Source organism: Daucus carota, chromosome 1, assembly GCF_001625215.2.
Source record: "Daucus carota subsp. sativus chromosome 1, DH1 v3.0, whole genome shotgun sequence".
NCBI classification, from domain to species: Eukaryota; Viridiplantae; Streptophyta; class Magnoliopsida; order Apiales; family Apiaceae; genus Daucus; species Daucus carota.
Window position 1 is genome coordinate 47,968,548 of NC_030381.2, and position 20,015 is coordinate 47,988,562.

Genomic DNA, 20,015 nt, shown 5'->3' on the forward strand with positions numbered 1-20,015 from the left:
TATTAGTTATGCACCTCATTAATTGCTCTTTGTTGGACCTTTCTTCACTTCAAATTACACTATACCTTCATAATTCTTTGAATATATTTATGAGGGGCTTGGTGGTTGTATTTAATACTATATTTATGACACATATTTTGGGAAGTTTTTTTTTGGCAAAGTGGACACTTAAAATGGGATGGAGGGAGTATGAGATAGTGGAGGAAGATAGTGGGTGTAAATTGTAATGATGAGAAAAACTTACTATTTATAGTAACGTAAAGAAATGAGAGGGACATCCCAAAATAGTAACCGTAAAGAGAAATGAGAGGGACAGAGGGAGTAGCTGTTACAGTATGTTGTAGTACTGCAATTTTCTCTGCTTGAATGTTCTCTTCAATTATTCAATGAAATATCTGGTACCAGTGTTCCATTAATCATATGATTAATTGAATAATCGGAAATTTAATCAATTCAGCAAATGAGAGAGCATGGATTAATCAGTGATTAAATGTCTAATTTATTCTTATGGAACTCGAAAAAGTAATTCTCTGTGTCTCAAGTTCGCTGATTTTTTCGGGTGCCAGAGGTCAGAGCATCCACCATTTTCTATGGTTAATCAGACATGCAAATGAACTTGTTTTCATGCAAAACCCCGAGATGGAGCAGAAAAAGAGCATCAAGGAAAAAAATTTGAAAATGTGAAGTACCTTAGTTCCCAAGTACTATGTGGATGAATCACTGTCAAACTCAAACATTATAGGACAGCAAGGAGTTTACAAATATACTACATGATTGAACAAGTAATATGTACAGTTCCTTTTACACTTTGACCAGACATTTGAGACGCTTCAACCACCCCTCTCCCTCTTTTAAATATCCAGCCGAACCCTCACCGGAGGAGATCATGATCCGCTCTAAAATTTAAGAGCATGACCCGAAACTCACAACGAAGGCAGACTCCACTAAGAAGTAAGAATGGTGATGATATGTGAAGAACCTCGTGTCTGATGAATTGGCTAAGAACATTCGCAAGCTCTGTAATTTGTATAATCGCATTTTTTCCTAAAAATTGCAGCAACCAGCCTGACCTCTTGCCAATTTGTCCCATAAACAGATCATTTGTCTCGGTGATTGATAATGAGCTGTAAAATAATTTTCAACGCACCCATACTGACAAAACTTCCAACTATGGGAGTATTCTACCGGTCTCGAGCTGTTAAACTGTTCGACCCACATTCCCATGCTCACATCCTCCATCTTAAATAGCTGCTTACGAAAAAAAACATTTTTTAAGAGAAAACTTGTCATCAGCGGTATAATTTAAAGATTTTACTTTCTGGCAGACAACCTTAAAAATAAAAATATAATAAAAAAACAAAAATCTTTCTGGCCTACAAACCTTAAGTTTTTGATTGACATGTTGAGAAACAATATATTTGGCAATGTCCTCCGAGATTATATATCCAGGCCCATTAGCATACGGAGGATAAACTTCTTCCGGATATTCCTGTTTCATCAGAACAGTTGTTAAATATACGATGACATGAAAACAGGAGGACAATCTGCTCAAACAATCAACAAAATCTACTCCAGTTAAACACATAGGAAAGGTTAACAGCTGTAAAATTTTCAGTCTGTTGTTGCCAAAAAAGATTCACCGATTCCCATTGCATACCTCATAACTAACAGCCCATTTTCCACTCCGAAGGGGTCGATGCAAGAGATTAAGATTACCCATATAAAGTGATTTTTTTACAGAGACTTTATCAAGTTCTTTCAGAACAGTATCCACCCTTATAAAAGTATCGTCATCCCCCTTCATGATGTGAGCAGCTGTGGCATTCTGAACCTGCATGCCAAATATGAGATATTCAGAGGAACTAGGACGGAAACAACTAATCTGGTTTTGAATCCTGAGTATGTAATATAGTCGATAAAGAATCAAGGATTAGGAACTGACAAAAAATAAACTTACCCCATATTCACATATAGCAATAGTTTTAAGAACCACTAGCTCATAGCGATCCAAAAATGGTAGGATCACAATATCACCAAAGTAAGCAGCTTCCTGTTTCAGAACTGCATTCACCTCTTTCCTTGGGTTCTGCACCATGGAATCTAAGATGAGAGCGGGCCTAATACGGTGTGTTATAGAGATGCCATATGAATGGGTGAGATGCCAAAATTACTATTAAAGAAGGTAGCAAATGCAAATCACATGTCAAGAGTAGATTTTAAGCAATTTAGCCAGGGGCTTGAGATCACCCAAAAATCAAGATTTAACGCGATCAACTATATTGCAACATCCCCAAATTTCATTGTCACTGACCTCAGGCTAAATCCAACATCTGCTGACTATCATATATTCAGCCAAAGTGTAGCATCAACCAAAACTGACTAAAAATTCAGCCTTGTTTTAGTTATTGACAATGTACTGTAATTTTTATATCTTTCATCTTCTAGTGGTAGCCAAAATGCATGGAAGATGGATCCTTTCTGGATATCTATATTACTGGCAAGGAAAGCCATATACTGCCAAACTTACTATCAATACTGCAAGTCCAAGACTATCTCAGCAAGGACTTAAAAAAAATGCCAAAATTAAATTATAATTTTTATTGAAGGAGAAAAGAGCCTATTTCGTACTGATTCATTAACATTTTTGGCTTCTCAAATTCAGAGATCAGAGTGTATGCAAAAGAAAGGTTCTGGTTCACGTTAATGTTGGGCCATACCAATGCAACGAAGAAGCGAACTGCTACAATTGAGGATTTGATAGCTGAAGCTTGCATCCAGCTTTTTCTAACGGCCATGCGCTCTGCAAAGTGATTAGTAGCAGAGAGAACCCCAATAAAAAGGGGAATAGGACCATTCGGTAAAGGTTGAGACTTCCACTTTGGAGACATTTCTAGAACTCTTTGAGGTGAAAAACTTGGATGTGAGGTTGGGAGAGAGGTGGCAAAAACCGAATGAACATCCACATCACCTTTAATTGCCAATCCTGTTGCATCTTCAAGCGTAAATCCCTGCAGAAAAAGGGAACTTATGGTGAGCAAACGAACACTATAGATCAGTAAAAGACACACCAGATTGAACGTGAGATGTATTCTACTTAAAAACACAAAATTAATATATCACAGCTGCAAGTCAATATATAAGTGGGACCCTCATACAATATGAGACAAGGGAAAGAGATATGCCAATGAGCCAATCACAGTTTACAAAAACATAATAATTAATGCAGTATAGAAGAAGAAATATCCTTGGAGAAAAACATCAGAATTACTGCAGGATAGATTTTAGAGATAACAAATTTATGAGAAAAAAACATTTATAAACTTGGGTGAATTAACCACAGAAAATCCACTATCCATGGGTTTCCCAACCGCAGAAGGGATAAATTGTAAATTATAACCCAAAAAAAGAGACTCAAATCAATATTGATATAGAATCACTGTAGTATATTAAACCAAGTAAAACCCTAATAACATAACCTAATAGACTAAGTCCCCAAAACCATTATGCTTATATATATAACCTACTACATATTTAATAAAACATATAAATACATGCAATCAAATATGATTAAACTATTTACTGATAAATATAAGACTCAAATTTTTGCTTCTGTTTCCCATCAATAATACACTCGCCAAGTTCCCAACTCCACATGATGCATTGATAAATAAAACTATAATACTGTCACGTGATAACATGTGTCAAATATTTAGAGGAATCTAAGAACATGACAAGCCACCGCATCATTAACCAATAACTAAACTTAATTTTGGTGTTGAAAAGAGCGGTCAGATGTAAAGTTCTACTTTCTTAAACACTAAGAATACTTAAGAGCTATCAAAACCATATTCTAGTGCAAGTTCCATACCGTCCGATAAGGAAAAGAAGTAATATGTCGACCCCCAGAGATGATATGAAATCCATCAAGACCAGCACGCAAAGTCAAAACAAACATTTTTCCCTCCGCAAAGGGGAAAGGCCAGGTTACTTCTGGTTTCTTGGCGCGCCCTATGAATCTCTGGAACCAAGAAGTTGTTCTGGACTCTTTATCTCTGTTATCATTCCTGCTCCACTTCTCACATCTCAGATATCCATCAACTGCAGAGAACGATCAATCTGGGTATTAAATCACTTGATACATTATTAAACTGGCAACACATCCAAAACTAGAAATAATATATTTTGTCCCCTAGAATATTCATTACTGATAATAGATTGTCTGAACTGTCATTCTTTGTAAAATGTACCTTCAGTTCCAAGCAAAATACATAATAATTTGTACATGCAATAAGTCAACATATTCAGGCCCATTACTGTACACACAAACTTAATAATAAACAAAACCAAGTAATTTAAGCTGACAAATGTCTTGGTGCCTAGTTTTGGCCCTTTTCCACAATCTCCATGAACTGCTATTTTCTGTAACTCTTTATGGGATTATTATCACCTGTTAAAAAGTAGCAATCTCCAACATGAGATAAGCATGATTTTCTTGATTCATCTTTTACTGCCTGGTTCATCCTTCTTTAGGAATTTTGGCAGATCTTATATATTTGGGGAGGATTTATTGTTCAATAGATGCAATTACCTTCTACACATGTGTTTCTGTTCTACCTACCAAATTCATGCTGATAGTATAGATATTAACAATACTTTAGAAGGTGTAATTGAGCATAAGAAATGGCTATATGTGTATATGGAAATAAAATGTTCTTACCAAGCATGTCATCATCACCCTTAGATGGTAAACCATCACAGCGTTGACCTGCTCCCCATTGCATTCTATAACATGTATTATGCTCAATCACTGGTAGATGGCTCCAATCCCCTCTCAAGCGAGGGTTCAAATGCAGAATCTTTGGTGGATCCTCACCAACCACAGACTTTAAGCCTTGCAATTCAACCATAAATTGTGAAACCAGGATTAGGGAATTGCCATTCCTCACCTTGGCTTGTGTGGGCAAATACTCGTGATGGGCATATTTAGGCGTCCCCACAACTGTAATGGAAGAGCCTGCAGCTAGCCCACAAGGAAGGAACATAATCTGGTCGCCCTTAGCTAACTCTTTACCGCTACTTGATACCCACGAGGGACATGACTCTTGCTTCACCTCGAGTATTGAATTCTGGTCAGCCTCTTTTCCGTCATAATGTTTTACTTCTTCCCATGCCTTTAGACCTAGAGTCCACGCCTCGTCTGCCATCCTCTCTAATACTGACAAATCATTTGTTTTATTCATTTGCCTCAAGATCTCACTAGCTATTCGACCATAATGATTCTTAAACGGCTTCATCGGTGGCAATCCCTTATTCTTGTCTATTAATGCTTTGCCAGGCATAATAAATGGCACAACTTCATTTTCATCGTCTAGTCTACGATGGATTGTTTCCTCAGAAACAGACCTTAATTTTGGCTTACTTATAATATCGCCATTCACATCCATAAACCCTGAGCTACCCAATTTATCATAGCCATCATCACCACTCAACACCCCACCAGTCTTGAAAAATTCCGGAAACTTGTAGCAAATAAAAATCAAGTACAATGCAGCTATACCAAACAGAAGATGAGTCAATTTAAACCTCCTCCCAAGAAGTTGCTCACTTTTCGACCTCTTCATCTTCACAAACCTAACTTACAAAGTTACAATACAGAATTCTATTCAAATATCCACACTAGTCCCTCCAACCCATCTCTCACAACCCCATGCCTATAATATCACAACTCACAAGTTCACGACCTAAGATGCAATCTATTTGTACCCTAAATCTGAAAACCAAAAGCACAACTTCAAAATAACAATACTTCACCACTCCAGGATCCAACACAAGCAAATCTTAGTGCTTCAGAAGCAGATGAGTCTTACACATAACAAGTATACATACAAATTGTTATGAGGCCAAAAATAGCATATTACTTGCAATCAATAACACTGAACAATCAATACCAAAAAAAAATCAACACCCACTAATCAAAATCAATCTTTTTAACAATGAACAACTAAAAAAGGCATTACCAACCTCAAATTTGCAAGAAATGAACAGTCCACTCAGACACAACCCAGATGAGAACTGGCTTTTATGTTGTAAAGTAAGATAATTGTGATAAATGAGTGTGTGTATGAATCTGAACTTAAAGAATGCTAAAAGTTAAGAGTAGAATGAAATGAGGTAACAATTAAAAATTCAATCTTTAGCAAGAATATTATATGAATATTGTATACTCTCAGCTGCAGAAGTGTATGAACGTGCCCCTTTTTTCCTGTCTTTTATTTCTAAACCACTTTGGAGGAAGTTATTAATCTCTAATTAGTATTTTATCACCAAATCTAGATTCATTTTTATTTTAATATTAATAACAAATTAGCTTTAATCTATAAAGTTATTTACCAGATCATATAGTTATCTCATTTTCAAAAATTAAAAAATATATTGATATTTCTTTTCAATTACAAAACAATATTTTAGAGGTATCAAAATTGAATTATTTAATCTGTGTCTGATTTTTCATGGATAGAACATGTCCGACTAACACAACATATTTGTTCCGAACAATTAACCATAGAATCAATCTCAAAACATTTTCAAATCATTTTCAAAGATTTAACAGCGATATAATTCCGCATCTGTCCAATTTTGATTATATTTATAGATGTCGTATGACTTTTGATTAATAAATTTATTCTTTTTATATATAGAAAAAAAAACACAGCATGTTTGTTTAACCAACTTCTCTGACCTCTCGACTCAGGACTCCATATTTTCTGATACGGCACTCAACTCAATCCCTTATTAATATTTAATTCTAAAAAAATATAAAATATTATTACATGTTGAGTATCAAAATAAATATTAAAAGTTATGTATCCTGCTTTACTTAACTATTAAATAATATATGAACACGCAATCATAGCCAAGTATTTCAATTATGATCTCCCATTATCATTTTATTTCAATTCTAGATGAGGTATTCCTTCTGTTCTAATTATAAATTTATATTTTATAAAAAATTTAGAATATGTGTCAGAAAAATCTTTCTCATAAAATTATTATATTAAGATAATATATGATAATCACTTATCTTATTGAGGTAGAAAAATTAAAAATATATATATCAATAAAAAACATACACTTGTAAAATGTAATAAAATAATTATACCAAAATGGGCTCTAGCGGGCCGGCGAACTGATTGGGCTTGCCAATGAAAAATCTGAACCGAACACAGCAGCCCATGCGAAGCAGCGCTCGACCCGTTTTAAACTAGTTAACTTTATCTTCTTCTTGTTCAGTGTTCACTTTACTTAAAACCTGTAATAACAAATTCAAGAACAATGCTTTCCATCCCTTCTTTTTACATTTATTGATATATGCATATATATCTACAACCCCATTTGCTTCTTTTTCACTTACAGAGTTTTTTTTTTGCGTTTTTATAATTAATTAAAAATGGCTGCTTTATCCACTACTTGGCTCTATCAAGGTCTAATTTCTTTCTTACTCTGCATATATCTTTATGTGTGTGTTTGTGCATTTACTTTTTTGTGATTGTTACATAATTTTGAATTGTTGTTAGTGTTAAAGATAACATATGATCGAATTAGGCCCTTGTAAAACCCGGGGTTTTAGGAGAATTGGTCGCTTAACAGTTGTGATTACTTGGTGCAGATAGAGGGTTGGGAAGTATGGTCTCTACAGGACATGTTATGAGGGGCAAATTTCCTGTTCAACTTTTGCAGGTATTGTTTAACTACACACTCATGTATGATGTTTTTATGATACAAGAAGATTGTTTCAGTGTCAAAGATACCCTTTTTGTTGGTATTTTCTTGATTTTTCGATGTTTTAGTTAAAATTGTAAGGGTAGAGGGGGATGGGGATTTGAAGCTATGCGTTATTGCAAATTGATGATTGTGTAAGGGTTTGTGCATACTTTCAGGGGAATGCTAGGAGATGTTGTAGCGGTTCGTTTCCTGTGAGGCAGTGTAAAGTTGGTGTCAATTATTTTCCGAAACGGTCGCCTTTACGTACTTGTATAAAGTGTCAAAAGGGTGATAAGGACGAGGATGATGACGCTCTTGACCATGTGCTTGTTGACCAACCGCCATATCATAGTTATATGGACTCAACATCTGGTCAGATGGAACCAGCTTCTGGTGCTCGTGCAAGTATTCCAGGGAGAGATTATTGGCCTGAAGGCACTGCTGATCGAGTTAGGGCAGCGAATGCTCCTGCACCCACTGGGGAGTCAGCGGCACCTCCTTCATTTGGAAAAACTCCCGGTAGTCGGAGGAAAAAGAACAAGGCAGCTGTTGCCGCTTCTGAGACTTCAGAAATGAGTGATATTTTTGACGATGCTGTGGAAGCTGAACTAGTAAACGAGGGTTTGGAAGACTCCAAAGATCTTCCCTCTGAGTTCGTTGTTTATCAGACAGAACCTCAGGAAGAAGAGTTAACCGGCTATGCACTGGACAAGAAACTTGGAGTCCCTCACCCCTTTATAGATCCAGAAGTGAAGAAGCCAATAGAGCAGCCACTTACAAGCGAAGAACTATGGTGGAATTGGAGAAAGCCGGAAAAGGAGCAGTGGTCCAGGTGGCAAAGGAGGCGCCCTGATGTTGAAACGGTTAGTGCTGAGTTTGAATTAATATATAATAATATCAGACTTGCAAAGGTTGATAGTCATTTGACTGCATTGGGTTGATTTTTGCACTTTCTCACTGATTACTGTTTACTGCATGACTGTTTCTTTTTTGCTGATTGAACACCCATCCCCGACTCTGCCTTTAAGAAGCCTGAGGCTTGAACTCTTAGCCTCCAATAAAGGGGGTGGGCCGGTGGGGCCAATACTGCTAGAGCAGAGCTATTTAGTTGAATACTCTAGTTGGTTTGCAAAAATGATTCTGAACCTAGATGGTTGACTAGACATGTATATAATATGAACTTCTGTTAGACTCTGGATCAAGTGGATTCTGAGCTTTGGTTTAGCAAGAAATCATTTAGATCTATTTGTTTGTTACTATAATTAATCTTATACCCACAGGTATTTCTTAAAGCTATGGCAGAAACTGGGCAAGTAAAGCTTTACGGGGACCATCCAACATTGACCGAGACCTCCCTTTACAGAGCTAGGCGGCATCTATACAAAGACGAAAGGTATAATTGCTTCTTAGTGTCGTAAAATTACTCCGAGCTTCAGGACATTGTAATTTTTTTTTATTGTTGCCTATTGTTTCATGCATCTGTTTGTAATTTTGTGTTGCTTAGGTTTGTTCCGTGTGTGACGAGTTTATAGCCAACTTGTAATTAAACTTCTGTAAGTAAGAACGTCACTGTAGCGAAAACAACTGTTTACATTAGAGGAATAGAGTGACGCTGACACAGAGCTCGTGACTCTGAAATCAATTTTAAAATTTTAATATGATATATCAGTCCCTATAATCTAGAGGGTTAGGTTACAATTTACATCCATTATGTAGTTGTCCATTAGGAGTACTTCCCTTGAATTGGGGGTAATTTTTAAATCGAGGATCTTACTTCGTGCTAACACAATGTAAGATGGCTGAGTAACATGGATTGATGAATATTTATGGATATATTGGAGGCAATACATGTGTTTCATTTAATTCTCCTTGAAGTTAAGTTATACCCTCTTGATCCATATTTCGTCCAACATTAATTTCCCATACGCAATTTGTAGAGTACGTGGACTTTTCTTTAGGGGAGACATGGGAATTCCATTAAAAACCTGCACCTGAGCGCTCTGCTAATGATGTTTATTTTTTAAACATTATCGTCATCTCTATCTTTTAGCTTGTTTCCCCAACTTACCAGCCAAAAATAAGTACGTATATATATACATGTATGCATATTTTTCGACTTGCATGTCAAAACTAAGTTCAGACAAACATGGTAGAATTTACTTCAAATTATACATTACTAGAATTTTATTAGCACTCTACAGGAAAGCTATATATTTAAGTTTATAGACACCACTCTGAAGGCATTTTACAACAAAGTAAGACTGTAAAACCAACTAAAACTTAATACATAATTATAAGCATCATAATGCATGTCAAAATGCATACAAAATATATAGTTGTTCAAGATTTATCTAAGAATATGAACCTGATAAACAATGAAGTATTGTCGCTGGATATGTTAATCCCAGAGACTGCATAAACAGTTTTATGAAAAAATTTAATGTCCCCAAGTATAAAAACTTGGGAAACAGTTATTTTGTTGCTGAATATGCCATACAGTCTAATCTTTCCATAGACCACATTTAAATTGTCTGTGTCACTATGAAAGCTGTGGACTGTAATGCTTAAAAGAACAGTTCACTGAAAAGGCAATAGCTCCGAGCCTCTGTCTGCCTTCTACCATCTTTTTAACGTACTTTTCAGGTTTCAAGCTTTGCCTAGTTCAGAGGAGACATTTTTAAAATAAATGCTGTTTTTTCAAGGTTGCAGGCTGAGAGTGAAAGACTGAAAGAAGTTGGTCCATTAGCTTACTATTCTGAATGGGTTAAAGCATGGAAGAGAGACACTTCACGTGAAGCAGTTCAGAAACATTTTGAAGACACTGGTGAAGATGAGAATACCCAACTCATTGAAATGTTCACATATCAAACTGATAGAGAATACCGTATTATGATGGGAACTGATACCCGTATCCGTAGGGATCCTTTGGCAATGCGAATGCGCGAGGATCAGATCAAAGAAAGTATGTACTATAAAGCCCTTAAATCTTTTGAATTTCCATGCAAGCTATATTCATCCCACTTTAAAAATTTAAGTGGACAACTATTCTGAAACAAATTTTTATTCTCAAAAGTCGGAGGGTGTATTTAATATGTTAAATTAAATATAGTATCTGACCTTGCTGTTGTGGTGCTGGTTTTTATTCAATTATAAATATCTTTTCTCAAACAAAATCGTCATTGATATAAGTATACAACCTTTTTCCTACATTTGGGACCTTTTGAGACCCTGCTTTTATGCATTTGCCTATGCTTTTGGTTTGTGAATACACATATGCCTTGATATGTTCCAATTGTTCACTGCCTGCCTGTATATGCATTGCCACGATTTTAATTTATACTTCAATATTTTAGTGTACACCAGATGTAATCATGTCCAATTTGCACTAAATGGCTCTGCCTTTATATTATTATCATCATATTTTTTGTGCCATGTTGAAAGTTGGTAGCATTGTTGACTTGGTTTACTGCATCGTGTACATCGTTGATGTGTCCATTGACCTATGCAGTATGGGGTGGAGATCCAGTTTACCCAACAATTAATTACATCCAAGACCCGGACGAAGTGATTGATTTCAGAGGTCCAGATTTCCATGAGCCTACGCCCAATATGCTGTCTTATCTTAAAGAGGTTACTGTTAACGAGTCGTATTTCCACTTTTAGTCATTAGTCGATATCACTCAGTTGACATAATGTTTATTTTTTAATTGTTATGGTTGATCGTAATTACAAGGAAGTAGAAAAGCACTGATTGCACTGGGCATGGCATTGGCTATCACTTGGTAGTCATGAATATGTAATTTAGAAATTCCTGTCAATCATACCTTGTTGTCCTAGACCCACCAAACCCAATTTATATATGCTTTCTTTAAGCAGGTGTTTGACAATATATAGTGTATCACCAATTAAAAAATTATGCATGATAGACATCCGAAATCCTTTCAAGTGGGGAAGAACATTGGTCTGATGTAGTGTAGACATACTCTGTAAAAGCTCTATGTTTCTGTACTATACTTTTATTTATACAAGCAGCTAGCCAGCCTCCCCTATGATTCCACTAGCGTACTTGCCTTCGTAAAACAAGGTTCATTATGGTGGGATAAGATAAGTCAGTTAGGTTGCAGCTTGAAATTGCTGTAAGGTTCTTTTGCTGTAATTGGCACTTAATAAACTAATCATGTGTCTTGGTACTCTTGCAATATATGTATTCTCTTTAATCAACATGTAGCCATGTACATAATAGCATATCAATGACATGAATGTTCCCCAAAAGGTAGTAAGTATAGTATGATGTCAGCTACTACAGCGTTTGAAAAGTGGTTCTTGTTCAAAAGCTGATACAAAAATATTATTCTCTAACTGTTTACTGTGTATAAAATATTGTGTGCCTTTTAGTGACAAACTACTAAAGTGTATTGTATAAATACTTGAAGACTTGGATCATGAGTCATAACTACTAATTCTCTGCAACATTATGTTGATCAGCGTGGCAAAATCATTTCAAGGGAGGAGCTTGACAACATCCTTGCTCAAGAGAAAACTGAGCAAATAGAGGTATTTAACCATTTGATAGAGTAGCTTTGTCTTTCTACCATGATAGTTTTACATCTTTTTTATTTGTTAACTAAATAGTTATCATTTAGAAATTTCCCCTATCTGAGATTTATCAGGTAATATTTTTTTTTAAGGGTTTGGTCAAGTGATTATATATCACTGAGATGATAAACTCATACTCAATAATTACCAGTCACTGCCCATCAAAAACTGGTAGTTAACATTTGACAGTAATATGGACACATGGTGCACATCTAAATTTTCAATTCTACTCCAAAATAATTGGTTGCAGCAAACATTTACTGCAGTTTTATAGTCGTCGCTGTATTTTTTAAATGTTATCTGGACTGCCTGTTTAAGCTATGATTTTTTGTTCAAAGAGCCATGTATCAGATCAGGTTGATTATAGCCGATTCGTAGTAAACAAGAATATCTTTAGTTAAATCCATAAAGCAGAAAGCAGGTTCATAGCTTGACCTTGACCTCAGCTGTAATCATGAGTAGTAGTAGGATGAGATAGCATTTCGCTTGATGCCATTGACTAATTATTGAATCATAAACCACCTTGGCAAAAATATTTTTGGCTAATCAAGTCAAAAGAAGCTCTCTTTACTTCCAAGTTTATTAGCTCTTTTTTATACCCCTTTTTTTGTTGACTAGTAAGGTTTTTTGTTCGGCTAGAAACTTTTAACGTTACTTTTATTTGCTTATAAATCCACCAGGAAGCTTAGAATCTTAGATGAACAAGATCATTAGTTAAAATATGCATCAAAGCTTCTAATTTTGTAGCTAGAAGATCTTAATGTTCTTAAAATGTTACTTGCCCTTTTACCTTTTATCTCTGATTTCTTGTGCAACAGACAACAGATATTGATGAAGCTATGGCACAAGCAGTTGATATCGGGGAAAATGACGTAAGCTTCCTAGTTTATCAGTCATGGAATTTGTCTTGCATTATTTTCATTCATTATCCTCCTTTCTACGAACTTAGTATTCACGGCGCAAATCTTGAATCAGTTAGTTTCCGATGCTTTGGTAACACTTTTGGTTTTCCTAAAATAGGATGAAGGAGAAGGCAGTGACGCTGAGAGTAGTGAAGAGGGCGAGAAAATTACACGCAATTGGAGTGTCCTAAAAAGCACTCCTGAACTTCGTAAGACAAAGGTAATCCACTTTCTATTTTGCTGTAGTTTGTTCAGGCTTCTCTACTTATATGCTCATATGTGTCTTAATGTTGGGGTGGATGATTATTTGATATATGACCGAACCTTTTTGGCTTAAAGATGCTGTCAAAACATATTTATATGGCTTAACTTAAGTATCTTCCACACTGTCTTGAGGAAAACAAATCTACCACTCAAAAGACTGAATTCATGTGCTCTAGTTAACTATCAGAGTGTTCAAATGTAGTTGTCATGTCAACAGCCAATAGTTTGTTTTGCTTCGTAAACATACGATTGTCATGAGCACACTTTGAATTTCATGATTCCAGGAGAAGGCAAAAAGAGAACTAAATCATTCTTCATGTTCACAATCAATTCTGTCTAACATGCTTGTTTCCTAACATGTTTCATTACATATGTAGAAACTATATTGTGTTCTTTTACTTGCAGGAAAAACCGAAGAAGAATGGCATGTCTCTTGACGAAGCTATAGATGATTCGGAGAACATAACTGACTTTATTTTGGATTTTGACGAGGATGAGTAATGTCTATCAGATGCTAAAATACTGAGGTAAGTTAATGAGATTTAGTTAAGGGGAATCAGACAGAGCACATTCATTTACATTTCATGGAGTATACTTGAAAGACAACAGCTGAGATATTAGGGCAATCATAATAGATTTAAGAGTAACTGATTTTATATGTAAGTCCAGTTTGGTGACTTCTAAAAATAAAGATTTTGAAGGAATTGTGAAGATTGTAATTTTGGGAAAGTGCCTGGTCTTTAAAACCTGTTAAGTCCCTCCAAAATATTCAATTTTTAAACCAAGTCCTGTATAATCTTTCGTTTGTTGCTGGATTAATAGGTTATCTAAAATCCACACCCCCAGAAGAGCTCACACAAGTGAAATATAATTAGGAGAGATTAGTTTGCTAGTGCATGTTTTCATTCCAATATGCGCTTTGTAACTGCTCAATTATACTTGTATGGGTTTTGTCAATGATTTGATGACCTAATTAAACAGTCAATTTTTATGTAACACAAGATAATGAATAATGAATTTCCACCAAAAGTGAATTTGGATTAAATTCTTTCAGATACATTACCATTAGTTAATAGTAGTAAATAGTATTGATGCAGGACAACAATTATATAAAAAAGAAAAAAAGAATTGTTGTTGAAAGATTGGCTTGGGTGACTTACTCGCACAAGAACCACTACCCAGGGGTTTCCCTGCGGAAGAATCCAGAAAAGTCTTTGTATAGCAATCCTCAATAATTAAATGTCTCAATTTCGATAATTAATCAAAGCCTGCAAATAATAAGAACATCTGCTTATATAGGATTCAAACCCCGTCTTGGATGATAAAAAAATAGACCTGATAGTTATCTAGATTTCTAGTGTATAACTATTATTACTATATATCTAATATAGGATATTCCCAGTAATCTTCTTTTTATCTAATTAAACTTCAGGATGAATCTCCAACTAATTAGCAAAAATTACAACATCGCTAAATTTCTTCCTGAGCATTGAGCAGCAGATGCTTGAGAGTTTCGAAAACAGCTTTCTATTAGTAGAACGTTTGATACTCAGATCCTTAATATAACTGTGATGCTAAGCTTCAATCGTCTTTTCTTCTTTGTTTCAATCTTGTTTTAGATTCAATATCTGTAAGAGGGATGTCATACGTTACCCAGTTGTCCTTTCCATGGTGCTATGATGTTATAAATTAATATAATTGAAGTCCTTTATTATAGCTGCATCAATTCACCTAAACTACAGAACAACAGAATCACACTTTGATATACCACTTTTGCAGCTGAATAAACTTAGGCCCTCTAAATAAAAAACAAATCAAAATTTAAAATAATGTTTGTTGCTATGAGATCTCCCATTCAGTGTGAATGATTGAATCAGGGGCGGGCAGAATCGAGAAGATGATGCCCATCCATAGTTTTGGCTATTGATTCAGTTTTAAACAGATAGATGAACAATAGTTGTCACTGGACTGAGCATATAACACTTGTAATTTTGTAGCTGGGTATATTGATTTGTGGTGTTATGCTTCTGAAGAGCTGTCCTTACTCGACATAAAAGTTTACAACATTACAGCCAAGGCCCTATAGGAAGCTCAACAATCAGGAATGATGAACCAATTAGACTCTTTTCAGTAAAGATCTAAATTAAGATGCAGACTTTTTAGGCACAAGTTTCAAAATAATATTCAATGCCTTGGGACAGCTTCAATTAACAAGGTGTTGAACAGCAAAAAATTTCATGATCATATGAGTCTGTCCATTAGCTTCATACTTGCCATACCAATTATTAACTCATTGCTAATTTTGTAGGCCTTGCTAAGATTGCAGGATGAAGATTACGTATTAATTCTAACTGCAATATTCTCTGGGCTTCCCGCTGGAAACTTCATCTTGTGCAAAGAGTTCTCTTTGTTAACAAGATGGCAAGAATATGGAGGCTTTGTCCATGGGTCGGAAGGAATGAGCTGTAGCTACTAATGAAATTCAAGGTCATCAGCTGAAACATTTGGCATCTCAGAATTCTGAACTCGAAGAATTGAAGCTCTCCGTGTTCTAGCTAAATCCATGATGGTCTTTGAAGTAAAATATTCTTTTCGAGGACATCATTGCAAGATCTTTCTTTTGTACAAGATGCTTACTTTTACAGAAAGATCGAATTAGAATGATTGTTTAGACCAAATTATTTTTTTGATGATGGCAGAGAGCTGTACTTTGAGAGAACTAGAAGTTAAATTGTGTAGGCCTTGTTTATGTTCATCCCTTTATAATTGTTTAAGCAAAAGTATGAGTGCAGGAAAAAAAACACATAGCCCCAATATGATTATATTATATTAAAGAAATTAATAATGAAGGCAAAGCATGAAGAATCTAAGAATCGCCATAAATAAATACTCCCTCCGTCCCGGTGATTTATATACAAATGGTTTGGACACGGAGACCAAGAAAAAGTGTAAAAAGTGAGTAAAGTTAGAGAAAAAATGGGTGAAGTGGTGGGATCCATTTATATTTAATGATAGATATGAGATAGTGGAAGAAAGTAGTGGGTGTAATAGTGTTTATATTATTATAGAATGAAGATAGTGGAAGAAAGTAGTAGGTGTAATAGTGTTTTATATTATTAAAAGTTACTATTTTTGGAATGTATAGAAATGATGGGACGACCCAAAAAGGAAACTGTATAGAATTGACTGGGACGGAGGGAGTAATGTGGTACGATAATGTTTACTGCTGATATGACTATCTCACTGTGCTGCTTTAGTTGCGTGATTTCTTTATCCTAGGTAGCAGGACCGGATCGAATCTCAAGTGCTTTTGCTTTGAATGCTAAATGCTCGATCTTGTACTCTTGTTAATATTTTATTACCGAAAAACAAAATTGTGCCGGAAGAATGAGTGACGAACTCTTGACTACTTCCCCCGGGGGAGTCCGGTCAGGTTGTTTACTAAGGTATTTTGAATTTCTTATAAAATATAGTTACGTTTTTAAATAAAAATTTATATGTCAAATTTTTGTTCAAGAAAAATAGATTTTGAACAAATATTTTAAAATTATACTTTATCGGAGTTTACCTGCCGGGGACACAGGGAGTATATGATGAAATATATTCTTTCCATATCAAAATCTCCATCTTAAATAATAGTCTTGTGTTGATTTGATTTAGTAGAAATGAATAAATTTTGATCAATAATTATATATGTTATATACTTAAGAAAAATATAGATCATATTGTTAAAAAATATATTCGATCTAATTTAATATGTATTTTTCAGATTTTCTAAAATTATAAAAAATAACTTTTGGTTTACAGTCAGAAATTAATCAATCTGATTGTTGAAAAATATATAAAAACAACTTTTTATTTATAGTTATAAATGAATAACTTTTTTATTTATTCTTTTGAGATGAAGGGAACATATGAGTAGACCTAGGGATGTTTGGGTAAATTTAGAAAAAGTGGTTTTAAAGAAGTGGAATATAAGTGAGAAGTGAATTAGAACTTATAAATGATTAAACTGGAAACAAAAGATAGCAATGATTAAACTGTTTGGGAAAGGAGTAATAGTCCTGAAACAAAAGATACCATTCTCAGTTTTTTATAAGTGATTTTAGTTTTTTACACAAATGGGTGGAAAAAAATTGAAGCCAACTTTTCAGGAAAAAGAAGTGCTTATACCTCTCTGCCAAACGGGCACATAATTGGGACACAAGTCACATAAAATGTGTATCATTGTAATTTCTTTCTGACAAAGATAAATCAACTCAGAAAACCCCGGATTGAAAGCCACAGAAGGGTCTCTTATAATGAAAAGCGAAAATCGTCCGTCGAACTGAAATTGCTGGAAGTCTGGAACGAACAAAAAAATTTAGCGGGGCAATAATGTAATTTAAATGCAGCAATTATGAACCCGAATGTGAGCAAATAGCACTTTGGCATCTTTAGATTGGAAGAGAGATATTTTTTGGAATTAGTGGAATCCAGATCCTAACAATTGTAAGTTGGTAAAATCTCATTATCAAAATGCAAGAAAGGCAAAGGGTCCATCGCCATCTTTCCTCATCTTATCTACCATAATTTATTGCTCGCTTGCCCCTACACTATCTAACTCATTCCTTTGTCAAGATCTTTGAACTTCATCATCCTGTCGATATACTTACTCTGTTTTGAAATATAGTTCGCTTGGTATTTTAATATAAATTTTTAATTTTTTGATTGTACAATCAAATTATTATTTTTAAAAAAATGTAAATCATATTTTTTTTATAAAAAAATGAAAATTTTATAACTATTACTCCCTCCGTCCCTATTTATCTGTCCACTTTGGAAGTAAAAATTTGTCCCTATTTATCTGTCCATTTATACTTTCAAAACTAATTTAATGATAGTTTTTCAAATATATCTCCATAATTTCAATTTTCAAGGCCTGACTTATTTAAAACTTGGTTGAATTCATGTTTTCAAGACATAAAGTAGGGGTATTCCACCATTTTCAAGATATTAATTAGAGGTATTTAATGAAAAAGTTTATACAATCAAGTATTCCTTGGTATGTGTTTTTTTTTCCAAAATGGACAGATAAAAAGGGACGGAGGGAGTATTTTCAATTATGCGTTCAAAATATTTAAAAATACGTATAAAAAAATCAGATGACCTATGTTCCAAATTTATGGGATACACCCCTTTTTTTCATTATAAAATTATAAGATGCCTATAAACCAAACCCTACCCCTCCATTTGCACCTCACTTGACGTGTTTTCAACATGGTCCCCGAGTTTAGGCATAGATTCTCACCCCCTCCTCTAAATTCTAATCCATCATTTATTGATCAAATCTTAAGCCAACTGTTAGATTTTAGAATCTTTACTAATCAATCATCTTAAGCATTTTATGTCAAATAAACTCATTCTTTTTATACTGCAAATCAAGAAACCAATATTCCCCTTGACCACCTGTTAAATCATAAAGATCAGATATTTGCTTAATTATGTGTGATTAACGTGTAATTATGTGTGTGTCAAAAACTCCTACATGATTAAGGTGGTCTCATATTAGCAAACAAAGTAATTAGAAACTAATGAAGCTAGAAGAAATAAGATTATATGCTGTCACCCAAAACATGATCAAGAAAAGAAAACAAAAGGGCTTGTTTGCTTGCTTTCTTGCCTTACTTTGCCCCCCTTCACAAATCTTCAAGAAAAGGACACAATAATATTATAAAGCTAAAACCTTGGTCAAACCCTATTCACTTTGACTTTCTCTATATATCACTAAACATGATTGCCTAGTATCCCTTTCATCCTTTTTCTAGCGTTGATCGTAAGTTTATCAAAACACTAAACATTGATTAACAAACATGGGTTCCACTTAAAACATATATTAAGCTTGCCTCCAAAAATTAGCCTCACAATTTATTCGTTAACTTTGTCGATACCTTAACTTTATTATATGTGACAAATCTTGGATTCGCCCTTTGGGTATTATATTAATTGGGTTTTGGTTGATAATTGATTGCATTATTGAAAGGCGATCCGAATCTTAGTGTATCTGAGCCTTGAATCCATGCCCAAAATTATTTCTTAATTACTTGTGCTTGAATACCAAATTATGCATTCTTTAGTGATTACAACTTAAGAAAGCCATGTTCGTGTGCAAGGAATACCGGTAGCATAATTAAAAAATGTATGGTACGTGAAATGTCGTGACAGTGATATCCTTGCTAGCAAAAAAATTATCCTTTTGAAAAGATAATCAAATAAAATAATTCGGAATGAAATTTTGGTTTTAATAATAAATTGATTAGAGAATAAATTTAAAGAGTTTTTGCCCCATAAGTAAATATCGAACGGAACATATGTTTATGAGAGAAGGTCCTAAAATTTTTTATTTTTAGACGAATAGATCTTAATGTCAACTTTTATAAAAACGACTCCAACTATTATTTTAAAACGCAATTTCAAGTTGTGTTTTCAACTGAAACACGACTTTAAGTTGCG

The 20,015-nt window shown here is 34.5% G+C and overlaps 2 protein-coding genes across 6 annotated transcripts; one reads left to right on the forward strand and one right to left on the reverse strand.

Moving 5' to 3' along the window:
- Positions 1-658: 658 nt before the first annotated feature.
- On the reverse strand, positions 659-6,243 carry LOC108205202 (hydroxyproline O-galactosyltransferase GALT2). Its single transcript, XM_017375043.2, has 7 exons — positions 4,718-6,243; positions 3,869-4,098; positions 2,718-3,008; positions 1,958-2,086; positions 1,658-1,831; positions 1,382-1,489; positions 659-1,248 (listed from the first exon to the last, which is right to left on the reverse strand). The coding sequence occupies exons 1-7, from the start codon at positions 5,619-5,621 to the stop codon at positions 1,045-1,047; spliced, it is 2,040 nt and encodes a 679-aa protein (XP_017230532.1). The 5' UTR covers positions 5,622-6,243; the 3' UTR covers positions 659-1,044.
- A 1,044-nt stretch (positions 6,244-7,287) lies between these two features.
- Positions 7,288-16,278, forward strand: LOC108205039 (protein PLASTID TRANSCRIPTIONALLY ACTIVE 12, chloroplastic). Of its 5 annotated transcripts, none has more exons than XR_010288102.1 (12): positions 7,288-7,481; positions 7,667-7,737; positions 7,938-8,624; positions 9,042-9,154; positions 10,464-10,723; positions 11,270-11,391; positions 12,247-12,315; positions 13,176-13,229; positions 13,378-13,479; positions 13,929-14,050; positions 15,521-15,738; positions 15,832-16,278. XR_010288102.1 is itself a non-coding variant. In XM_017374792.2 (11 exons), the coding sequence occupies exons 1-10, from the start codon at positions 7,448-7,450 to the stop codon at positions 14,022-14,024; spliced, it is 1,608 nt and encodes a 535-aa protein (XP_017230281.1). In that variant the 5' UTR covers positions 7,288-7,447; the 3' UTR covers positions 14,025-14,050; positions 15,832-16,278. The 5 variants fall into 5 exon arrangements, 3 of the variants coding, with proteins under 3 accessions (XP_017230281.1, XP_017230283.1, XP_017230282.1); XR_001803871.2 differs by having other exon boundaries at positions 15,596-15,738; XM_017374792.2 differs by lacking the exon at positions 15,521-15,738.
- Positions 16,279-20,015: the final 3,737 nt, after the last annotated feature.

Bases quoted from the DNA above. Each gene is read 5' to 3' on its own strand.
- LOC108205039 (XM_017374792.2), top strand. From the start codon at position 7,448: ATGGCTGCTTTATCCACTACTTGGCTCTATCAAG. The intron at 7,482-7,666 runs GTCTAATTTCTT...TACTTGGTGCAG, and splicing joins CACTACTTGGCTCTATCAAG to ATAGAGGGTTGGGAAGTATG. The intron at 13,480-13,928 runs GTAATCCACTTT...TTTTACTTGCAG, and splicing joins CTGAACTTCGTAAGACAAAG to GAAAAACCGAAGAAGAATGG.
- LOC108205202 (XM_017375043.2), bottom strand. From the start codon at position 5,621: ATGAAGAGGTCGAAAAGTGAGCAACTTCTTGGGAGGAGGTTTAAATTG. The intron at 4,099-4,717 runs GTAAGAACATTT...CGTTCTCTGCAG, and splicing joins GGGTGATGATGACATGCTTG to TTGATGGATATCTGAGATGT. The intron at 1,490-1,657 runs GTATGCAATGGG...CTGATGAAACAG, and splicing joins AATGGGCTGTTAGTTATGAG to GAATATCCGGAAGAAGTTTA.